Source organism: Toxotes jaculatrix, chromosome 4 (assembly GCF_017976425.1).
Source record: "Toxotes jaculatrix isolate fToxJac2 chromosome 4, fToxJac2.pri, whole genome shotgun sequence".
NCBI classification, from domain to species: domain Eukaryota; kingdom Metazoa; phylum Chordata; class Actinopteri; family Toxotidae; genus Toxotes; species Toxotes jaculatrix.
This window is the reverse complement of record NC_054397.1, coordinates 19766408-19787098: the sequence shown is the minus strand read 5'-3', so window position 1 is coordinate 19787098 and position 20691 is coordinate 19766408. Positions and strand designations below refer to the sequence as shown.

General features: G+C 45.0%; 1 protein-coding gene across 1 annotated transcript; it reads right to left on the bottom strand.

The window, feature by feature from the left end:
* Positions 1-333: 333 nt before the first annotated feature.
* On the bottom strand, positions 334-20341 carry LOC121180605 (adhesion G protein-coupled receptor L1-like). The gene is made up of 25 exons (XM_041036171.1): positions 20221-20341; positions 18334-18547; positions 17695-17804; positions 16883-16897; positions 15468-15675; positions 14306-14570; positions 13861-14200; positions 13486-13779; positions 12091-12194; positions 11750-11935; positions 11594-11632; positions 11323-11503; positions 10840-10962; positions 10405-10622; positions 10124-10297; positions 9187-9399; positions 8706-8926; positions 6651-6717; positions 6439-6527; positions 4701-4869; positions 4441-4590; positions 4235-4331; positions 4022-4132; positions 3572-3595; positions 334-3234 (listed from the first exon to the last, which is right to left on the bottom strand). The coding sequence occupies exons 1-25, from the start codon at positions 20288-20290 to the stop codon at positions 1250-1252; spliced, it is 5667 nt and encodes a 1888-aa protein (XP_040892105.1). The 5' UTR covers positions 20291-20341; the 3' UTR covers positions 334-1249.
* Positions 20342-20691: the final 350 nt, after the last annotated feature.

Genomic DNA, 20691 nt, shown 5'->3' with positions numbered 1-20691 from the left:
CTCTGAAATGTCGTAGAGTAGAAGTGTAAAGTAGCAGAAACTGGAAATACTCAAGTAAAGTATAAGTACCTCAGGTACATAGACTTAATGTAAGTTGCCTGGTCAAATTCCACCACTGTTTCTTATCATTCTGGCTGCCATTTAATTGCATTTTTCTCTTTATAGTGCACCTCATCACTTTCTCCTCCTTTTCTACTGTAGATCTCTTTCTCCTTTTTCTGAAACCCTCCGTCTCTCTGCGCATCCACACAAACAGAAAGACGAAAACTTTTATTTCACATGTTTACTTGAACTTCAATAGCAATACAAGACAATCAGAACACTTGAGGTCGATATGTACAAGGATCTCAGGGGGTTGCAGAAAAGTTCTGAGGTTTTATATGATCTCTGGCTCTGGAGTCAAGAGTTCTGTTGCTATGAAAAACTCCATGGCAACAAGTCCCATCACCAACAGTTACTGGCAGGTGGAGGTGGAAGGAGGAGGGGGGGCGGCGGCAAATTTGGTCTTGAGGTGAAATGGGATTGGTCAAGAGTTCAAAATCAGTATGAAGGGATGTGTGTAAGAAGCCCCCCAGTTGATATTGATAAAATGCTCCACTGTGATACATTAATTATACAAGAATGATGTATATACACACACACTCTCTCTCTCTCACTCTCTCACACACACACACACTCCCTTTCACGCACGCATGCTCATCAAGCTACACACACTCGCAAGTCTGCTCACACGCACTTCAGCACTTTCCTCCTACAGTATGTAGCCTTGTAAAGCCACTATAAAGTCATGCACATGATCTTTGAAAGGATTTTTTGGCAACACACAAGTGCTTCTTTGACACACTGTTTGCTTGCTACAGGGAGGGGCAACACCCAGCCAATGAACCTATAGAAACGTAGACAATGGGCCAATAAGGGTAAGCACTGATGAGACAGGAAGACACAGCAGGGTTTCAGGAAAGAGAGGAGAGAGAGAGAGGAAGAGGAGGAGGAAGAGTTAGAAATGGATCACAGTCATAGAAAAGTAACAAAACATGGAACGGGGGAAGTCTCGTGGTGATCGGGAGATAGAAGCAGGGAGGAGCCATCGCTGTCATTATCATCATCGTTACCTTCTTCATCCCTCATCTTTATCCTCTTTAATCATCATATGCAGCATCATTTCCATCAGTTTGATCATCATTTGTTGTTATTATCACCATCTTCCGTCTCCTCCTTGGTTTCTATGCCCCGATCACCACCGCCCTAGTCACAGACTCGTCACCCGCTGCATCTGTCCGTCGTCTCCCTCAGAGGTGGGTTCTGCTGTGTACACTGCCTCTCCATTGGATGCCAGCGGCGGCGGCTGGTAGAAGGTCTGCAGATGATTGGGCCGTGGGCCCAGCGGGGGTCTGCCCAGGCTGTAGGGCAGTTCCAGGGCGGGCCTCTGGGGCTGGCCGCTGGGGCTGACCTCTTCTGGACCTTCAGGGCTGCTGTCGGGGTACGAGAGGGTTGGAGGGGAGGTGCGGGTGTAGAAGCGAGGAGGGGAGCTGCTTCGGCTGTACACCTGTGGGGAGTGTCGGGAGTAGAGGTTGTTGGGAGGCGAGTTGGTGTCTCGTGGAGCGAAGATATTTGTCGGGGGAGAGCTTCGGGGGAAGATGCTGAGTGGTGACGAGCTTCGGTCTCCAGGGTAGAGCGGGGAGGGGTTTGAATCTCTGGCGTAGATTGGTGAGGAGTCAGGGTCAAGGTCAAGGTCAGGGGTCAAAGGCAGAGCAAAGCTGTCTGAATCCTCTCGTTCGCCATGATACCGAAGAGACCCTCTATCTTTCCCTCTTTTCCTCCCGTCTCCGTCTTTGCTCTCAAACAGGAAAGACTCCTCTCTGTCTATATCCATCCCTCCTCTCCACACGTCTAGAGCTCTATCCTTCTGTTTCTCATTCTCTCGTTCAACCCCTGCTCTCCATCCATCTCTGTCTTTTAAAAACAAGGTTTCTTCCTTCTCTCTCTCCATTCCACCTCTCCATCCGTCAATCCCGAAATCTTTCTTCTGGGTTATGAAAGTCTCTTCCTGCTCTGCCTCCACTCCTCCTCGCCACGCATCCATCCTTCCATCTCTCTTCTCCAGCAGATGAGGTTCCTCCCTCCCTCTTTCTATGCCTCCTCTCCATTCATCCATCTCGCCATCTCTCTTCTGAGAGGTAAAAGACTCGTCCCTCCCTCTCTCAGTTCCTCCCCTCCATTCGTCCATCATTCCTTCCCTTTTTAAGAGAAATGTCTCGTCCTTCTCTCTGTCCTGGCCGCCTCTCCATGTGTCCACACCTGCCTCCCTCTGTTTCATCAGCAGGGGCTCTTCCAGAGCCTTGTACAGGGGCTCAGACTCCTGCGGGGGAGGGGGAGGAGGGGGCGGGAGGGGCCTGTCCCTGTAACGATCCCGGTCTCTTTCTCTTTCTCTATCTCTGTCCGTCCCTCCGCTCGGCTCCACTGTGCTGCGGTGGCGGGACAGAGTACCAGGTGTGCGGCTGAGGGTTGAGTAGGGCCGAGCCTGAACATCAGGGGGACGGGCTTGCTGCCTGTCCTGGAGACCACGGCGGCCCAGAGTGCCTTGCAGCTGCGACCTATCCCCGTCTTTAAGCAGCTCTCGGGACTCAGAATCACCAGAAACACGTGCGTGTGACCAGCCATCTTGTAAGCGTGGCGTGGTGGCATGATCTTGTCCACGCATTGTGGAATGCGTCTCAGCGTCTTGTGTGTGGTGCCTCGTATGCGCCCATCCCTCTTGTGCGTTGTGGCGTGTGTTCGGCTGCATGGTGGCAGCCCAGCCCTCTTGGGGTGGCTGTGCGTGTCGAGTTAGTGTGGCAGTATGAGTGAGAGCCGCTCTGTCGTGGTGGTGAGGCCTCGCCAGGCTTCCGTATCGTTCAGGAGGAACAGGCATGGGGACCGAGGGCCGCAGGTTGCTCTGCACCAGCTCTGAGATGATCATCTTTTCCAGCGCTGCTGCATCAGACAGGTTACGACGCATTCCAGCACCACTGCCCAGATCTGTGGCCCCGTGAGGGGTGAGGAGGGCTGGGGAGATGTCGTCCCCTCCTATCCCAACTCCTCCCTCTCTCAGAAGGTCAGTGCTGCCCACCACTCCAGCTCGGGACCCCGGTGTTGTTCCCAGACCATGCAGAGTGAAGGTGTTGGGGGTGTAGCCTCCGTTGAGACACACACTGTCCAACCCACAGGACTCTTGGCTCTGGGACACCCCGCCCTCTGTTAGGAGAAACAGGAAGTTGCCAATTACAGAAGGATAGAGACACCATCAAAGATTTACATGAAGAGATGTACATGAATGAATGTATGAATGAGCAGAGTTTAGTGTTCCTGTGCCAACTGAGGGTGCGGCTTTACCAAGAAGTTTTGGGTATTAATGCTATTATCTGATGAGATGTTTGGTGCGTAGCCACATGAAGGAGATGCACATTATGTCTTCATGGTCTATGAATAGTTACTGTGTGCAAATATTGCACTGATAGTCTATGAACTGAACCACAGTGCACGAGGAAGTGGCGCTCAATGATTCAAGTGAGCACAATAAAGGAGCTCATACTCTGCTTGTTTCTGAAGGTTCCTACTGCTCCACGTTGAGACAGAGAGACAGAGAGGGAAAGTGTCAAAAAGCATTTAAGAGACAAACAATTCAAACGCAAAAACTAAAATCACAAAACAAAAACACAGTCATAAAACAAAAACATTTGAGCATTGAACATTCATCCTGTACAGAAACAGAAAGATGACAAACCGTACTGTGCAAAAGTCTTAGATCACTGGAGAAAATTATAATAGTCTACTTGGTACTATTGCCCCTGTATCGGTGTATTTTTCCTGGCTTTAAATAGATATTAGTGTGGCCTAAGAGTTTTGCAAGGTACTGTGTGTACACAAGTAAAAGGACAGTCAGAGATACCAACAGAAAGAAGGAGAGTAATTAAGTTGTTTAGATTAAAGGTAGAAACAGAAGCACAGAGGAAGAATCAAAGCAAGCTGTAACTAGAGTTACCTGTGGAAGTGAAAGGTTGATTGTATCCCTGGGCCAGTATTGTGTCATAAGGAGAGGCTCCAGCATGAGTCTGCAACACTGGATTAGTAAGGAAATGGTTCCCCAGAGCAGCTGAAAAACAGTGCGGCAGTGAGGGAGAAAATAAATGCCACGTTCTTCACCCACAGAGAGGACGGTGCACAGATTTAAAATTCAAATAACAATGATCTTCACCTCGGTTAAGAGTAGGAGTGTTGTTCACATCCGCAGCGATGAAAGACGATTCAGTCTGTCTTCGAACAGTGTCGTTCCACATCCTCCTGATACGACTCTGGAATTGAAATATTTCACGCAAGGTCAAAACTGACTCCAGAGATAGAGAGAGAGAGAGAGAGAGAGAGAGACACAGACACTGAGAGGTACAGTGTGTTGTAGTGTACCTGTCTGTTAGCAGTGGCTCTCCGACTTTGGCTGCTGGTGTAGCGGCTGTTGGACCGCAGGGCAGAACCCTTCACCGAGTCCGGAGAGCTGGAAGAGGAAGTTGCACAGCACTGCGACAAACGCAGGCATCGACCATAGTCCTTCTGGCCCTACATGCAATATTCAAACATGAAACTTATTAGATTGTAGATCGTGCATGTTGACAGACAGACACATGCATGAGCATAATGACAGCACACACACACACAGGGAGCCTGACCTTCCTGGCGAGGCTGCAGTGCAGTATGGTGATGAGCAGGCCCTGGGCGGTGTTGAGGGAGGAGAAGAGGTAAGCAAGGAGGAGAGACGGAGCAGACAGGAACATCAGGCCTGAGGACCAGGTGACACTCTGCAGGAAGAGCAGCGTCAGGGAGCCCACCGCCCACGCCCTGCAGACAGCGGAGGAAGAGGACATTGTAAATGACTCTTAAGAAGGTCTGTTTTTAATTTCAGCCACTTCCTGTATGCTTTTATTCTTTTAAATTCCATTTTGTTACAAGGCATTTATTTTGAAGGTACTTCCTGTTTAGTTGCGCTGACAGATGGACATGTGACTGCCGTACAGACCTAAGGAAGCTTCACGGTGTAAAACCCCTCGAAAGAAATGTAAGCACCTGGCTGGAATGGGAACAAGGTATTTTTCTTTTTCTAACGTTGTGTTCATTTGTATGTATTTTGTGAATGTAACGGTGAGAGGACGTTTAAATGTATTTCTGTTGTGAAAGTTACGCCGAAGGTTAGCTTCTTCTCTCTCGCTAGCTTTAGCATTTTCGGCGCTTCTCAGCTGAGCAGTTTATACTAGCGGCTCTGTAATTAATGCTGATTTATATAATTAATGCAGCGTATGGATTGTTTTTGTGTTTGTTTGTGCATTTTTTTTGCTATTTGTCTGTTCTTTAGCTCTTACGGTTTTTACAGAAGGAAGGAGTTTAAGGAAGGAAAGATATATTTGTGTTCACATAAAGGCTAAACAAACAAAAACTTCTTGAAGCATTAATACGCTTCACCATTGTCTGGCCGGGGTTTGCTACAGACATTGATTAGCGACATTAAAGTTTCATTCTGACAAACTAGTTCAACAAGAGTTCACTCCCCTAAATCTATTAAAGAGTTCCTTTAATTATATTCTTCAGCTCCCCTGTGCTTAAACTGTGCTACCCCTGTGCTTACACAGAAGATTCAACTGTGCTCCTATTTCACATGGCAGCTGAAGAGCCCGGGAGTGTGTCACTGATGTCAAAGTTTACACAGCTAAATCTTCCTGAATTCAATGCAAACTCTTTTTTGAACTTGCCTGACTTTCCTTTTATCCCTTCCTATTTTTCCCCTCTATTTTTCATTTATACAGCCTTGCTAAGGTTTGACCTTTTCTTTTTCATAAGGATGCAGAGACTATATACAGAGCTGTCGAGACTGCTGCAGTGCATTGCTGCTTTTCCACAAGCTGTGCTTGACATGAAACTATTCAAAATGCTGCTGATTAACTTAATTCTGGAGCTTTACTAAGACAAAGGAAAGACTGTATTACATCAGTTTTATGTAAATTATGTAAATTCAGCTCCCTGTCTCAGCTAGGGCGAGTTTAAAATATTTTAATTAAATACTAATCTCGAAGTGGACAAGCTTCCTCTTACATAACACAATCCAGTTCAAGAAACATTCATTTACAAATTCATGTTTATAGTTTTTTTTTATTTTTTACATCTGGTTTAATCAGGTTTTTCTCTGCTGTACAACATTGCATAAACTATGAAAGTTATAAAATAGAATATTATATTAAATTACAGATGACACTTGACAGGAAAATATTATGTTTGTTTTTATCAATCCAGGGTCTGTTATGGTTTCTAAATGTGACTTTGCTGTGATTTTATAATGACTGGAGCCAAAGCGACTGAAACACAATTAGCTCTATGCATAATCACCCACAACTGATCAGCATGAGGCACTATACTAACCTCAGGTTGTCATGGCGACTGGAGTCTGGCTTCAAAGCTGCAGTGCTGTGCATCTTATGTAAGGTCATCACCAAGACAACAAGGTTCAGCTAAGGCCAAAAAGGAATAAATATCGACAATAAAATATTTACGCATTAATATTAACGCAACATATGATGATTCAGTAGGAGATAAGTGAAAAGTCTGGGATCTGTGTGAGCGTGAACTCTCACCGTTATGATGACAGCAACAGGTCCAAGGAAACTCCAGATGAAGTAATTGTCTGTTCGTAGCCAACATCTATAAACACACACACACAAACAAACAAATCACAGGAAAGTAAGAACTTCCAAAATTACAAAGTCAGCCTGAGAGTTGACACAAGAAAATACAGATGTAGGATCTGTCCTCATATACAGTGGGTACGGAAAGTATTCAGACCCCTTAAATTTTTCACTCTTTGTTATATTGCAGCCATTTGCTAAAATCATTTAAAATCAAGTTCATTTTTTTCCTCATTAATGTACACACAGCACCCCATATTGACAGAGAAACATGAAATTGTTGAAATTTTTGCAGATTTATTAAAAAAGAAAAACTGAAATATCACATGGCCATAAGTATTCAGACCCTTTGCTGTGACCCTCATATTTTTATCTCAGGTGCTGTCCATTTCTTCTGATCATCCTTGAGATGGTTCTACACCTTCATTGGAGTCCAGCTGTGTTTGATTATACTGATTGGACTTGATTAGGAAGGCCACTCACCTGTCTATATAAGACCTTACAGCTCACAGTGCATGTCAGAGCAAATGAGAATTGTGAGGTCAAAGGAACTGCCTGAAGAGCTCAGAGACAGAATTGTGGCAAAGCACAGATCTGGCCAAGGTTACAAAAAAATTTCTGCTGCACTTAAGGTTCCTAAGAGCACAGTGGCCTCCATAATCCTTAAATGGAAGATGTTTGGGACGACCAGAACCCTTCCTAGAGCTGAGCAATCGGGGGAGAAGAGCCTTGGTCATCATCATCATCATCTGCCGCTTATCTGGGTCCAGGTCCGGGTCGCGGGGGGGACTCCCACCCAGTCCACAATGCACGGAAGCCCTACGGCATCTCCCACAGGTTTTGAACCCATGGGAGGTGGTGCCGTCCAGAGTGGGGCTCAAACCCACAACCCCGAGAGATTGAGTCTCATGCTCTACCAAATGAGCTAACCAGAAGAGCCTTGGTGAGAGAGGTAAAGAAGAACCCAAAGATCACTGTGGCTGAGCTGCAGAGATGCAGTCGGGAGATGGGAGAAAGTTCTAGAAAGTCAACCATCACTGCAGCCCTCCACCAGTCGGGACTTTATGGCAGAGTGGCCCGACGGAAGCCTCTCCTCAGTGCAAGACACATGAAAGCCCGCATGGAGTTTGCTAAAAAAACACCTGAAGGACTCCAAGATGGTGAGAAATAAGATTCTCTGCTCTGATGAGACCAAGATAGAACTTTTTGGCCTTAATTCTAAGCGGTATGTGTGCAGAAAACCAGGCACTGCTCATCACCTGTCCAATACAGTCCCAACAGTGAAGCATGGTGGTGGCAGCATCATGCTGTGGGGTGTTTTTCAGCTGCAGGGACAGGACGGCTGGTTGCAATCGAAGGAAAGATGAATGCGGCCAAGTACAGGGATATCCGAAAACCTTTTCCAGAGTGCTCAGGACCTCAGACTGGGCCGAAGGTTCACCTTCCAACAAGACAATGACCCTAAGCACACAGCTAAATTAACAAAGGAGTGGCTTCTGGACAACTGCGTGACTGTTCTTGAATGTCCCAGCCTGAGCCCCGACTTAAACCCAACTGAGCATCTCTGGAGAGACCTGAAAATGGCTGTCCACCAACGTTCACCATCCAACCTGACAGAACTGGAGAGGATCTGCAAGGAGGAAAGGCAGAGGATCCCCAAATCCAGGTGTGAAGAACTTGTTGCATCATTCCCAAAAAGACTCATGGCTGTATTAGCTCAAAAGGGAGCTTCTACTAAATACTGAACAAAGGGTCTGAATACTTATGGCCGTGTGATATTTCAGTTTTTCTTTTTTAATCTGCAAAAATTTCAACAATTTCATGTTTCTCTGTCAATATGGGGTGCTGTGTGTACATTAATGAGGAAAAAAATGACCTTAAATGATCTTAGCAAATGGCTGCAATATAACAAAGAGTGAAAAATTTAAGGGGGTCTGAATACTTTCCGTACCCACTGTAAATATGTGTGCACAGACAGACACACACACACACACGTCCACTTACGCAGTCTTTGAGCCGTAGCCTCTGAAGTCTATGGCTGCAGACACGGCCACCACCAGCCCAGGAATAGAGTAGCCACACAGGTAGAAATACTTCCTCCTGGAGTTACGTCCCTCAAATACCTCCCGCTGCAGAAGGTACAGTTCCACCCCCTCCAGACACAACCAGCAAAACACTGACAGCAGCGAGAAGTGAAGCAGGCCAGCAACGATTGAGCACACAACCTGTAAATGTGAATAAAAGAAGAGTAAAACAAAGACTGACAGAATGAGGGGAGGATAGAAAATCTGGAAAAATCTGTGATTGTCACTTAAAGATTTGTGCAAACAATTTACACAATTCTTAAGGGTACAAAATGCAACTTTACAAACCGTATAAAACTCTTTATGATATCACTACATTATCCTTGATAATATACATTGTTAGTTTTTAACAATGTGCTTAACGAATGTGAGTTATATTAGTTCAGTATCTAAGCACTCACCGCGTATTTCGTCTTGTTGGCACCGACAAGGAAGAGCAGTTCAGTGATGAGCAGGTTGGCCCACAGGTTGCAGTGGATAGTGCTGTGGTCTGTGTGCCAGGGTGCCCCCTGGCAGCACAGGGTTGTAAGGCAGGTGGCCAAACACACCAATGCTACAGAGATGCCAACCCAAGAAACCACATAGACTAGAAGCTCTTCAACACCAACCCCGAACTGATAACGAGAAACACACAGGAAAGAAAGTGCAAGGAGGCTTATTTTTATCCAATCCTAAAGAGTTTGTGTGTGAATGTAGGAGCATGTGTTAGTGCTTATGTGGATGTATTTTCTGGTTGTGTTATAGAGTGCTTGTGTGTCTTTGCCGCTGCGTGTGTGGCCTTGTGTCAAATGAATAAAATCACACTCAACAAAGAGAACATCTTACAGAGAAACACTTAATTCAATTTCCTGGCAAGACAAAATACCCTGCAGCATTTAATCGCTCTCTCCCTCTTACAGCTACAGCCCCCCCAATTATAACCCCCTCTGTGCTTGATTTTTAAACAGTGTTTTGGAGAGCACAGCGGGGGTGAAGTCCAACTGTGCTACAGCAAATGGGTGCATAAGGGTGGAGTCAGGAAGACTTTGGAGTCTAAAGATGGAGTGTGTAGATTTACAAAGTCAAAGTCTGGCACAAGGCCGTCTAAAAAGAAAACAATAGTGGTGATAATGTGTAACACAGGCCTTTCAAGCTCTCGATATTATCACTATTGAGATACAAATACAAAATGTACAGAAAAAAACCCTGTGCATGGCTGTTTTCAGTGCTGAGAGGAGCTTCATTCAGAAACAGATCAAGCAAAAACAAAACTCACTGTAGCCTTAAATCTGCTTTGTGTCTGCCCTGAACGTGAATGTAACACTGTTTTGTGCTGTGTTTGTGATGTGTGTTACTTACTGCAGGTTGCTGGTATGTCATGAGGACAGCATAGCTGGACAGGTGGTTGCAGGCACAGGTAGTGTGCGTGTTGTTGGTGTGTAACAGGCGGCATCCCTGCGTAGACCACCTGCCGCTCCCAGAAACCCCTGACCCGTTCCAGAAAGAGCAATTGGGGCCAAAGTGGTTCTCCAACTGGGAGAGACATCATATCACAACACTCAGTGTCCAGATTATACACAGTGTTAGGAATTAGCTCATTCTGGGTGTTAATTTCGAGCTAATCAGTTTTCCAAACAGACCTGCAGGTGCCTGAGAGTGAAGATCACCGGCTCAGAGAGGTACACCCTGTTGGATCCTCTGTGCACAGAGGCAGAGATCACATGGGAATTGACCACTAGGCTCTTACGCCTGACCTCTGACCCCTGGCCCATCCCCAGCCCGAGCCGCAGAGTCGAGTTCTGGGTGGTCAGGAAGGAGCCCAAGTTCTTATAGAGAGAGAGGACCAGCTTCACCTGGCCTACAGAGAAAAGGCATGAGAAAAAAATGTTTACATTTAAGAGGAGACATTTAGACATTTATGTCACACATTGTTTGGAATTTTGACACATGAAGAAGAACTAGTATTAATTCCACAGTCCATTACTGATCCTGCCCATGGTCTACCAGCTGTATGCTGTGTAGAATACTGAGACTGACAAGTACAAAATGTTGATGTTTCATTGTGTGCCACAAACCATTGTTGCTGTACTGCTGCAGAGCCAGTGCCGATATCTGCAAGATGCTGTCGCTGTCGTAGGAGTGAGGGAACGTCAGGTCCTGTATGTCTGCCTCCGTATTTAGTACATACACCTCCAGATCTGTGCGCACACAGGAAAAGACGCACAAAAGTCTGGATGAGTTGGTAATTTCCACAATGTGTAAAGCACACAAAGCCTCTTTGCACTACCACTACCTCCTACTTGCACATGCTAACCTCAGCTTTCTTATCTTCATTTTATTTGTTAATAATTTATATTTCACAGTGTTTATATATCTGCTGTAATGTTTATATTTATTGCCCTTATGTTTATATTTCACTCTTGTACACATCTTGCTCTTGATGGCTTACACTGGGACCTGAGTACTAATTTCGTGCCATAACATGTAAATGTACTGGTACGACAATAAAAGTCCCTTGATCCTTGAAAACTAAACTAAGAAACAGAAAAACTACATACCAACATTTGGTGCCCTGTCACTGAAACGACCTTCGTAGAGATTGTTGGCCAATAGAAACGCTCCTTTCTCTACTGCGTCTAACAGCAGGGACGCAGAGCGCGATTGGTCAGCACTGCTCATATCCGCCCAGGACACCAGAGCCTCAGGACCCAACAGGTTATCAACTGTCTGAACGACGGCCTGACAAAGAGAAAGAGTGTTTTATTCTCACTTAAATATATGTCTATTTTTCTATCTGTCTTTCTGTCTACCTATCTATTCATAGTTTACCTGAACATAAGCTCTGCATGTGCGTTCCCTCTTCTGCAGCTGAAAAAGAAAAAAAGCATCAAACATTTATTGTTAGAATCATCATCACTGACATTTCTGCTTTCATTTCCAGGAAAGGTCAAGTACACATCCACACTGACAACAGGATCAATTTACCTTGTTGTAATTGCGTGCTGCCGACTCTTTATTGGCTGGTCTCAAGGCCTGGAGCTGGGAGTCCAGGATATCCAATAGCTGTTCAATTAACTTGACGGACATGCTGACATCACCAGCGTAGATCCGCCCCCGGGTCAGGTTGACCAACTCCCCGGCGATGTTGGCTGCGTTCTCTCCGCTCTTAATCTAGAGTGAGGCGGGTGTGTTTATAATGTCAAATATTTTGACATTTAAGAGAGCACTGCTTGCTGACTGGCCTTAGGGCATTTGCACAGCATGCGTGGGTGTGTGTGTGTGTATTACTGTGTGTTTGTATTATTGTGTGTTTTTGTGAGACTAACCTTCTGTGCAATTTGGCTGACCCAGGGAGAGGTGCAGTTGGAAAGGTCAGGCCCTCTGGAGCTCCAACCCACCGGAGACGACATGCACTGATATGAGGCTATACCTGCAGAGACAGACGGGATGACACAGACACAGAGAGAATAAAGGACAGCTCATGTTTCACAGGACCTGAGGTCAACTTTTAACCTTACATGCCTTCCAAAAACACTTACAACAATAGACAATGATTTCCAGCAAATCTGACTGAAGCTTATTTGAATGTATTCATGAGATAAACTGTAAACCTGGAAAAAAACTCTAAAAACGCACTGCACTAAAAAAAAAAAGGATAGTAATGGATACTAACTTTGATATTTGTTTTAGCTATTCATAAAAAAGTAAAGCTGGATTAATAGATTTATTTTGGCCACTTAGGGGTAGAAGAACTCAGGTAAATAACACAGACCTTGAACACTTTCATCATTTTTTAATGTTATAGTTAAACAGCAAAAAAAAACACCTGCTGATTTACACATCCAGCAAACATGGAGCAAAATTAGCCTTGATTTGGAGTCGTTTTTGATGAATGTAAGTATGTTCACTCTCCTTTTAGCTTTGTTTTGGTTTTCTTCACCTCCTGACAAAAGCAGCTGTTTTCTCATTAGCTTAGCTTTCACTTTCTTCACCAGGTAGCCACTAACCTTGCCTGTCTGCTATTTGGTGCTGGCCAGGTAGTGTACAGTAGGTTTATCAGTTTGTTTGCTGAAAACAGTTGCCTGATGCTGCTGGAAAAAAAAAATAAAAATAAAAAAGCTAAAAAAATAAAAAAATAAAAACAAAAAAACACACTCAGCAGAGCAGCAGTCATGCAGGGTGACAATTCTCCGCCAGTTAAGTGCAGCACTTTACCTGATCAGTTTGAATGTTGCGTCCATTTTCAGAAAATAATCAAATTTCTATTTTGTTTACAAGACATTTAATGAAAAACAGAACTAGAGTGTCTGGTACACACCAGTTCTGCATGATTTAAGATTACATAATGCCCCAGAGTAATCATCACCTCCGTGCTAAACACAGGTCCAACATGATTAGGACAAGGCAAAATGCACCACAGGCCTGTCTACATAATCTGCATAACAGCTTCTCCTCAGAGGGAGCACCGGGGTGAGGAAGACAGCTGCACAGCGAGAGGAAGAGTTGATGAACCCAGGTTCTCTAAACATTACAACCTCTCTATTTCTCTTTTCTCTCATCTGAAGGCAAGTTCAAAGAGAGGACACCGGACTACATTTCAAAGGGAAACGGGATACAGAAACACACATGCAAATTCCACACACACACACAGGCACGCACGCACACAACACAACATATAGACTGGCACACTCACATCTGCACACATTCACACAAACACCTACCTAGTGACCCTTTGGGGCAGGGCCTCTCCACTGTCTCTCCCTTCAGAGTAGGGGGCCACTGCACCCCTCGTGCCACCCGACCTTCACATCCGCCCACCTGACCGGGGCCTCCAGGAGCCAAGGGGACACGCAGAGGAGGACGTGGGGTCAGAGGGACCATGGCTGTGATGGGCCGCTGGTCAAAGGGCCCTCGATTAATGACGCCGATTGGGTGAGACGCTGACGGCCGCACTGGGGTCAGCGCAACAGTAGCCGTGTAGGAGCGAACAGTCGTCATCAGTGAGGAGAGGGGACCTGGAGGAACAAATACACTGTTCAATCTCTGGATTCATCACAGATGTCCAATTACATGTCTGCACCTGTTGTTCTGCAAACCTTTAGTGGGCGGCGGCGGAGTAAACTGTAGCGGGTATCTCAGGACATAATAGTTATTCCACACGTAGAGCTGGTTGTCTCTGGGGTTGTAGTCTATGGAGGAGATGTACTGGTAAGGGTTGGGGAATGGGATCTGAACCGGCAGCTCCTGTCCGCGGCTAGTGTCGTAGGCATAAACCACCATGTCACTGCCAGCCCGGCCGTCTGCCTGCCCTTCATCATCCTGGAAGATGGAGCGAACGGCGTAGAGCACGCCGCAGGCCATGAAGGCGTTGCTCGCCCCACGTTTGTCAAAGCCAGTGGCCCACGTACCCTCAAAGCGCAGGGTGTATGGATTCACCTGCAAAAGAGAAGAGGGAAGACATGGGAGGTGAGAGAACTTGGGTATGTAAAAAAATCCTTCCCCCTTTTTTTCTAATTATTGATCTGTTTTCATTCCACCTACCTGGCTGACCACAATGCGCCCATTATTGGCTTCAGTAGAGTAGATCACCCAAAGGCCGTTCTCATCCACTGCCAGATCGATGTCTGACTTCCCTCCCCAGCGGTAAGGCGAGGTGTCGTGGTAGTTGGCATTGACCACCACCGCTTCGCCGCTCTTGATGCGAGTCCTCAGGTCATACTTGACCAGATTGCGCGTTCGCTCCTTGTTGTAAAAGACAGCGCCATCATACACCACAAAGCCTGTACCGTCCACACGGCTTGGCAACCTAGGACAAGCAATGAGAGAATTTATTTTGAGTGGTGTCCTACATGAATGCAAACTTCTCTGCCAAGGTTAAACATTTTTTTGTTATTTTACAAACTGTGTGAAATGTTTTTAGATATTTCTGGATGTGTGTTTTGTCTGTGCTGTTTGAAGAGGACAGGGCTCAGTTAAAAAAGGAGATGTCACATATTTCCCTGCAATAAACATGATTCAGCAAAATTCAGCAAAAAATGAATGTTTCATGTTTACGTGCCATTGTGTGGCAGATGTGGTCAAACCGCACCCACACAGTCCTGATGAACAGTGCTGAGTTTTAGCTGAGTTTTACTATGTTAAAATATTCATAAATATTCCCTCAGGATGTTTTTTTGCCCAAAACTTTAAAGTTGCACTTCTTATGATTTTTGTTCTGGTTGATTTGACAATGTCTGTAATTACTGGTGGTAACCAGTAACATTTGAATAACTCAGGTCCCAGAGTTCCATTAGAAATGACCCATTTATTGATTAGCCCGGGGGCAGGAAACATGCTTTGAGCAGCTACATGCTGTGAATCCCTTGTGGATGTGCACACTGTTGGAAGCCAGAACGGTACTTGTCAGCTCTGATGTTGTAAATTACGATATAGAGATATAACTAATGAGTGTAAACACATTTAATGACTATAGCAGCTTAAGTGCCAGCTAAACATTCGATACCAAGTTTTCAAGGGCTTTAATCTCTCACTGAGAAAATAAATGTTGTTCTATTTCCGCTTTGAATTGATTGAACTGAATGTGAAATTAGCCCCTAAGGGCTGCAAATAACAATTATTTTCATTAGAAACTATTTCAATTATTTAAAAAATAATAATAAATTCATTGCTTAATGTATAATTGTTCTAAACTAATGTTACTCACTTATAGGTGGTGGTGATTCTGTTTTGGCGGTAGTCGTCCCAGGAGGCGTACTCATACAGCACCTCTGTCCTATATGGCGTCCAAGGCATGACGTACAGCCTGTCACCAGCCTGCAGCGGGTCCTTACACCACGCGCCTGACTGATGCTCCGCCTCCAGGAGCGAGGAGGCCGGCTGGACGCTGAGCAATGAGCCAGGACACACGAAAACTGGAAGACGGGAGTTAGGAGGGGCAGCAGGATGTGAGAAAGGAGAGAAAGAGGGAGGGAGAAGAAGAGCAGGGAGGGAAGTGAGAAAAGAGTGGAACGATTGTGGAGGCAGGTGCAGGAAGAAAATGGATCGATGCATGAAAAATGGGTTGAATTAGATGCAGTTGGTGCGGCGAGATTAAGAAAAAAGAATGAAGAGAAGGAGAGAGAGGGATTTAAAACACCTGTGCTGATCTCGAGAGGCAAGCAACAGAAGAGACGTAAAAGTGTAATCACACACTGTTAGTGTGTGTGCGGTGAGTAATACAACAGGGACACTGCAATGAAAGGTGTGTGAGTGTACTTATGTGCTTTGTGTGTGATTGCATGTGTGTGTGGGTTAGTGCAAAAAGAGTGAAAAAAGAGTGTGAGGTAGAATCAGGGACGCAGAAGGCGGGGCTAAATTTTGCCTTGAAGTGAATGAGAGGGCAGGTTAGTTACACCGAGCACAACGATTGGTCCACCCACATGTCAATAACTGTATGGACACGTATGTATACTTTACAGTCTCACACTGGCATGCAAATAGGCATGCACACACACTCACACACATAAGCAGTGCTTGGTAAGCACACATCCAGACGGATATACAATCACACACATTTGGTCTTATTTTTCCTATGAAGATAAATAAGGGGCTCTTCCTATAAGGGAAGAAAAGGGAAAATAAGCATGAGGAGGATGGTTGGACAAGATGGTGGAAAGAAAGAAAGAGAAAGAAAGAAAAAAGGTGCTTGTATGTGAACAGGAAATAGAGCAGAGAAAGGGTAAAAAGAAGATTATATTTATGTTTGTGTGAGCAGTTGTGTTTATGTTTGTGTGTGCAGAGAGAGACCGAGGGAGGGAAACAAGAGACAGAGAGATCGACCAGGAGCAAGAGAGGAGGAAACTGGAGAGAAACAGAGAGAGGTAAGAAGAAGAGAGACTAGGTGCAGAACCTGGATAAAATTGGATAAAAGGACGGGTTTCCATACAACAAGAGATGGATAAAATGAGGAAAAAAAAGAACAGAGTAGGAAATGAAAAAAGGGGGGCAACATCCAGCATGACTACGAAACAACGTCCTAGGGTAAGAGGAAGAGAGAAATGGTAGGAGAGAGGAAGAGGAGAGGAAAGAGAGGGGTTGGGGGTAAGGAGAGATCAAGATGCTACAATGTATTGTCTTTACCTTTTTGGTCCACTTCTACTCAAGCATAGGAAAAAAAAGAGGGAGAGAAAGAAAGAGAAGTCAGAGGGTGAAAGAAGGGAAGTAAAGAAAAGCAAGAAAGCAAGCGAGAGAGACGGAAAGAGAGAAAGCAAGTGAGAAAACACGAAAGAAAGAGAAAGAAAGAAAAAGAAAGATAAAAGAAAGAAAAAGAATTGCACAGATAAAGACTTTGGAACTCATTCTCACCACAAACATTATAGTTCACATAAAAGAAAGAAGCACAAAAGAGACCCAGCATTCTCCTGCTCTTCCCTCCTCTCCTCCCCTACCTCCCCCATCCTCCCCCTCCCCCCCGATCTCGCCTTCCCTCAATCAGGCTCCTGTGGAGAAAAGAGAGCAACTCCTGTGGTGTGAATCTGGAAAAGAAAACACACACGCATGCACGCGCAAGTACATACGCACACTCTCGCATACACACACATACGCGCACACACAGAAGACATACAGTATGCAAATGTCCCACAGTTTCTCTCTCTGTACTTTCTCCATCCAACTTTCTTTCTGTGTTTTACATACACAAACACACACACACACATACACACACTCCCTGAGAAAAAAAAAAATCTTTTCTACCCATCAGTCTCTCAGGGAAACAGTCGACATCAGAGGTTATAAGAACAAAAACACACCTTCAACCTAAAATGTAGCTAGACAAAAATGGGTTAAATTTCGGTGTTTTGCATGCACATGCACATTTTTTTTGCATGTAATCATGTTTGTGTGTGTGTGTTTTATGTGTGTGTTTATATATATATATATATTTGCATACTCACTGTAAGGGACACACTCATACTGGATCTCCAGGTACTTGTATGTTCCTGGACAGGGGTCTGGGAACACGTCGACCCCTGCGACCACCACACACTGAGTCCTGTTGTTACACCTGGAGAGCAGATAGCAGATAGATGGAAGGAGGGATGGGTGGATGGATCAGTGAGAGGGATGATGGAGTGAGAAAACAAATAAGGGAGAGGGAGAGTGATTAACAGACAGGAAAGGGGAAGCAAAGGACACACCATTTGTCTACTCTCCCTCTCCCTCTCTGTGAATATTGATCAGTTCTTCTAGGAAAACACTGCTGAGTACACAGCTAATGGTGCAGCCAGGCACTCAGACTCAGCTGTAGAGATTACTGCACTTGCACGTACACATGACTATTACACCACAACAACAGAGACACTGGCTTTGTCTAAAGTTTCCTCGGACATGAATCCACATGTATGTTGTGCAGCAGCCCACACATACTGTTGAGTGGAATCGTAGATGGTCTCATTGATTGGTTGAACTGCTTTCAAAACAATCACACATGCTCAAATTGCACACCAATTACAAGACAATGTGCGTCTTTGCTGTGTAATTTAAGCTCTTACATAAACAGTGTATACAGTAGCTGTAACCCAGCACATACACACCTCTGGGCCATAATCTTTAATGCATCAGGGAGGTAACACTGTGTGTTCTCCATCTGGAAGGGGTCTGCGTCACAGATCTTGTCATCAGTGCGTCCATAGTTGGCAGTTTCCACCATCACCACATCACTTCCTGGGCAGCGTAGCTCTATGGGATAACCCTCGCATGCCAGTTCCCTGCGCAGGAGGCCGAATGGCATGGCAGCCCGGGACATAGCTGCTCATCAGGGACAGAGGTGGGAAAGATGGGAGGGGGTGTGAGATGAGGTAAAGAATGAAATGTGGATGTAAGAAAAAAGAAACTTTCATAAATTTGCATTTATATTGTCTTGAGGTTGCAGTGAGCTGTAGAATTTAGTTGACAGTTGATGTTAAGTACAGAAAACTGATTTGGTCATATCTCTTTGTTGGACGTAAAGGAATAATATGATTGGTAGCAGCCTCTAGGCAGAGCTGAATGGGTTCTCCAGCAGTTTAGCATTACACCTTTTCAGAAAGTTGGGGGACTCATAAAAGACATATTTTCAATAAAGCTAAGAGTCTACAGTAATGCTGTCTAGAGGACAAATCAGAGCATCACCAAAGTGATTAGGGTTCATCGCCCGGGCAGCACAAACATCTCTACAAAATTTCATAACAATCCATGTAATAGTTGTTAAGTTATTTTAGTCAGCACCAAAGTGGTGGATGGCCATCTGGCCATCCCTCGAGCCACTCCACTAGTGCAGCTAAAAAAAAAAAAAAGAAAAAAAGGTCAAAATTGCAGCAGAGGCTGAGACATCTTGACTTCTCTTGCATGTGGCTGTTATAAATGTGTGGTCTAAAACCCTGGGCTGAACTAACTTTGATGACACCATCTCTGAAAGCCACAGTGACATTATAAAACCATTTTTTCCCCAGGCGAGGAGAACACCTAAGATGAGGACACATAGCGTTATGTGTAAAATCAGTTGTACCTCTTCTACAGATTAAATAAGCCATGCAACGTTGTGCATATGTTGACACATATATTACATGTGTCATGTCAAGGCCTTGCCCTGATTGCCTTAATCAAATAATGCTCATACCTATATTTGATGTGAGCAGTACATAGTTAACACACACAAAATGTATTTTTGCACCGTGAGCTCCTCATGTGTGATTTCATGTCATCTTACACTGGAAGGACTCCTGGATGCAAACAAAGAGTGATTAATGACAGAACTTAGAGCGCACCTCCACTGTGACACCTACATGTGATATGATGTGCAGGTACAACACAGTGTCTTGTGTTTTAAGTCAGGAGGGAGGATAAAGCTTCTATGAGCGGATGTTGGGTGCTGGGTAAAAACACTTTGACAAGTATAAGCCTGTATTTTCTTTCATGTGAGGGCTGGATCTTACTCATCCACATCTTTGTGCATAAACTCACCTGACTGCCATATTAATCCATATAAACCAGGGTTATTGGAGAAAATCACATTACCATTAGCTTAATCCGGTTGTTCACGTCATGTGGAGTATCATGTACATGTGAAAAGGTTTTTGCTGTATTAGGATTAAACTCAGCGGAATATGCCGGTTGTGATCAGTATGCTGTGGTGCTTAATAACTTGATTGCTTCTGAAACACTCCCTCTGGCAAGCTGCATATTTCAAATATTCTGGTAATCTTTTGTTTATTTAGGTCACAGCATTTCACAAACTTTGCCAAGATGACTTTGCCTTTTTTTTGGCGTCAGTAGGCTGAGTTCCACCTCACGTCTTGCAAAACAATGACTTGTGTTTGAGTCACAGATTTATGTAGCACTGGCATAATCAATTGCTCTCAGTTTTTTGTGAATCATCCTGTTGGTTGCTATGCCAAGATCAACACCTCATCATGTTACTACCTCAGCGCCGTGACGCTTACCTTGGCTGGAGGGGGCGACGTGAGCCAGACTGAGCACGCACACCCCCAGGAACCACAGTGACACAGCCATGCTGGGCAGGAAGAGTTAGCACGTCACAACACCAGCCGTGTTAGGAGAGCCTGGAGAGGAAGCAGTGAAAGTGTGAGATTGAGAGTGAAGAACTGCACCCTTGTCTCTGTGTGCAGATCAGTGTGTTTATGTGTGTCTTCGATGGTCAATAACACACACTGATGACAAAGAGTGCACGTCAGAAAACACAGCAGGGTGTGAGGACAGAATAATAGTGAGACAGGCAGAGAGGAGTAAGAAAGAGATAGAGAAATAGAGATAACAATTGAGCAATCGATGCAGTGAACAGTCCTTCAATCTGCTGTTACCATGGTGATAGCACAATGCAGTCTGAGAGAGAGAGAGGGAGAGAGAGATGCTGGGTGTGTGTGTGTGTGTGTATCTGAGTGTGTGTTCGTGAG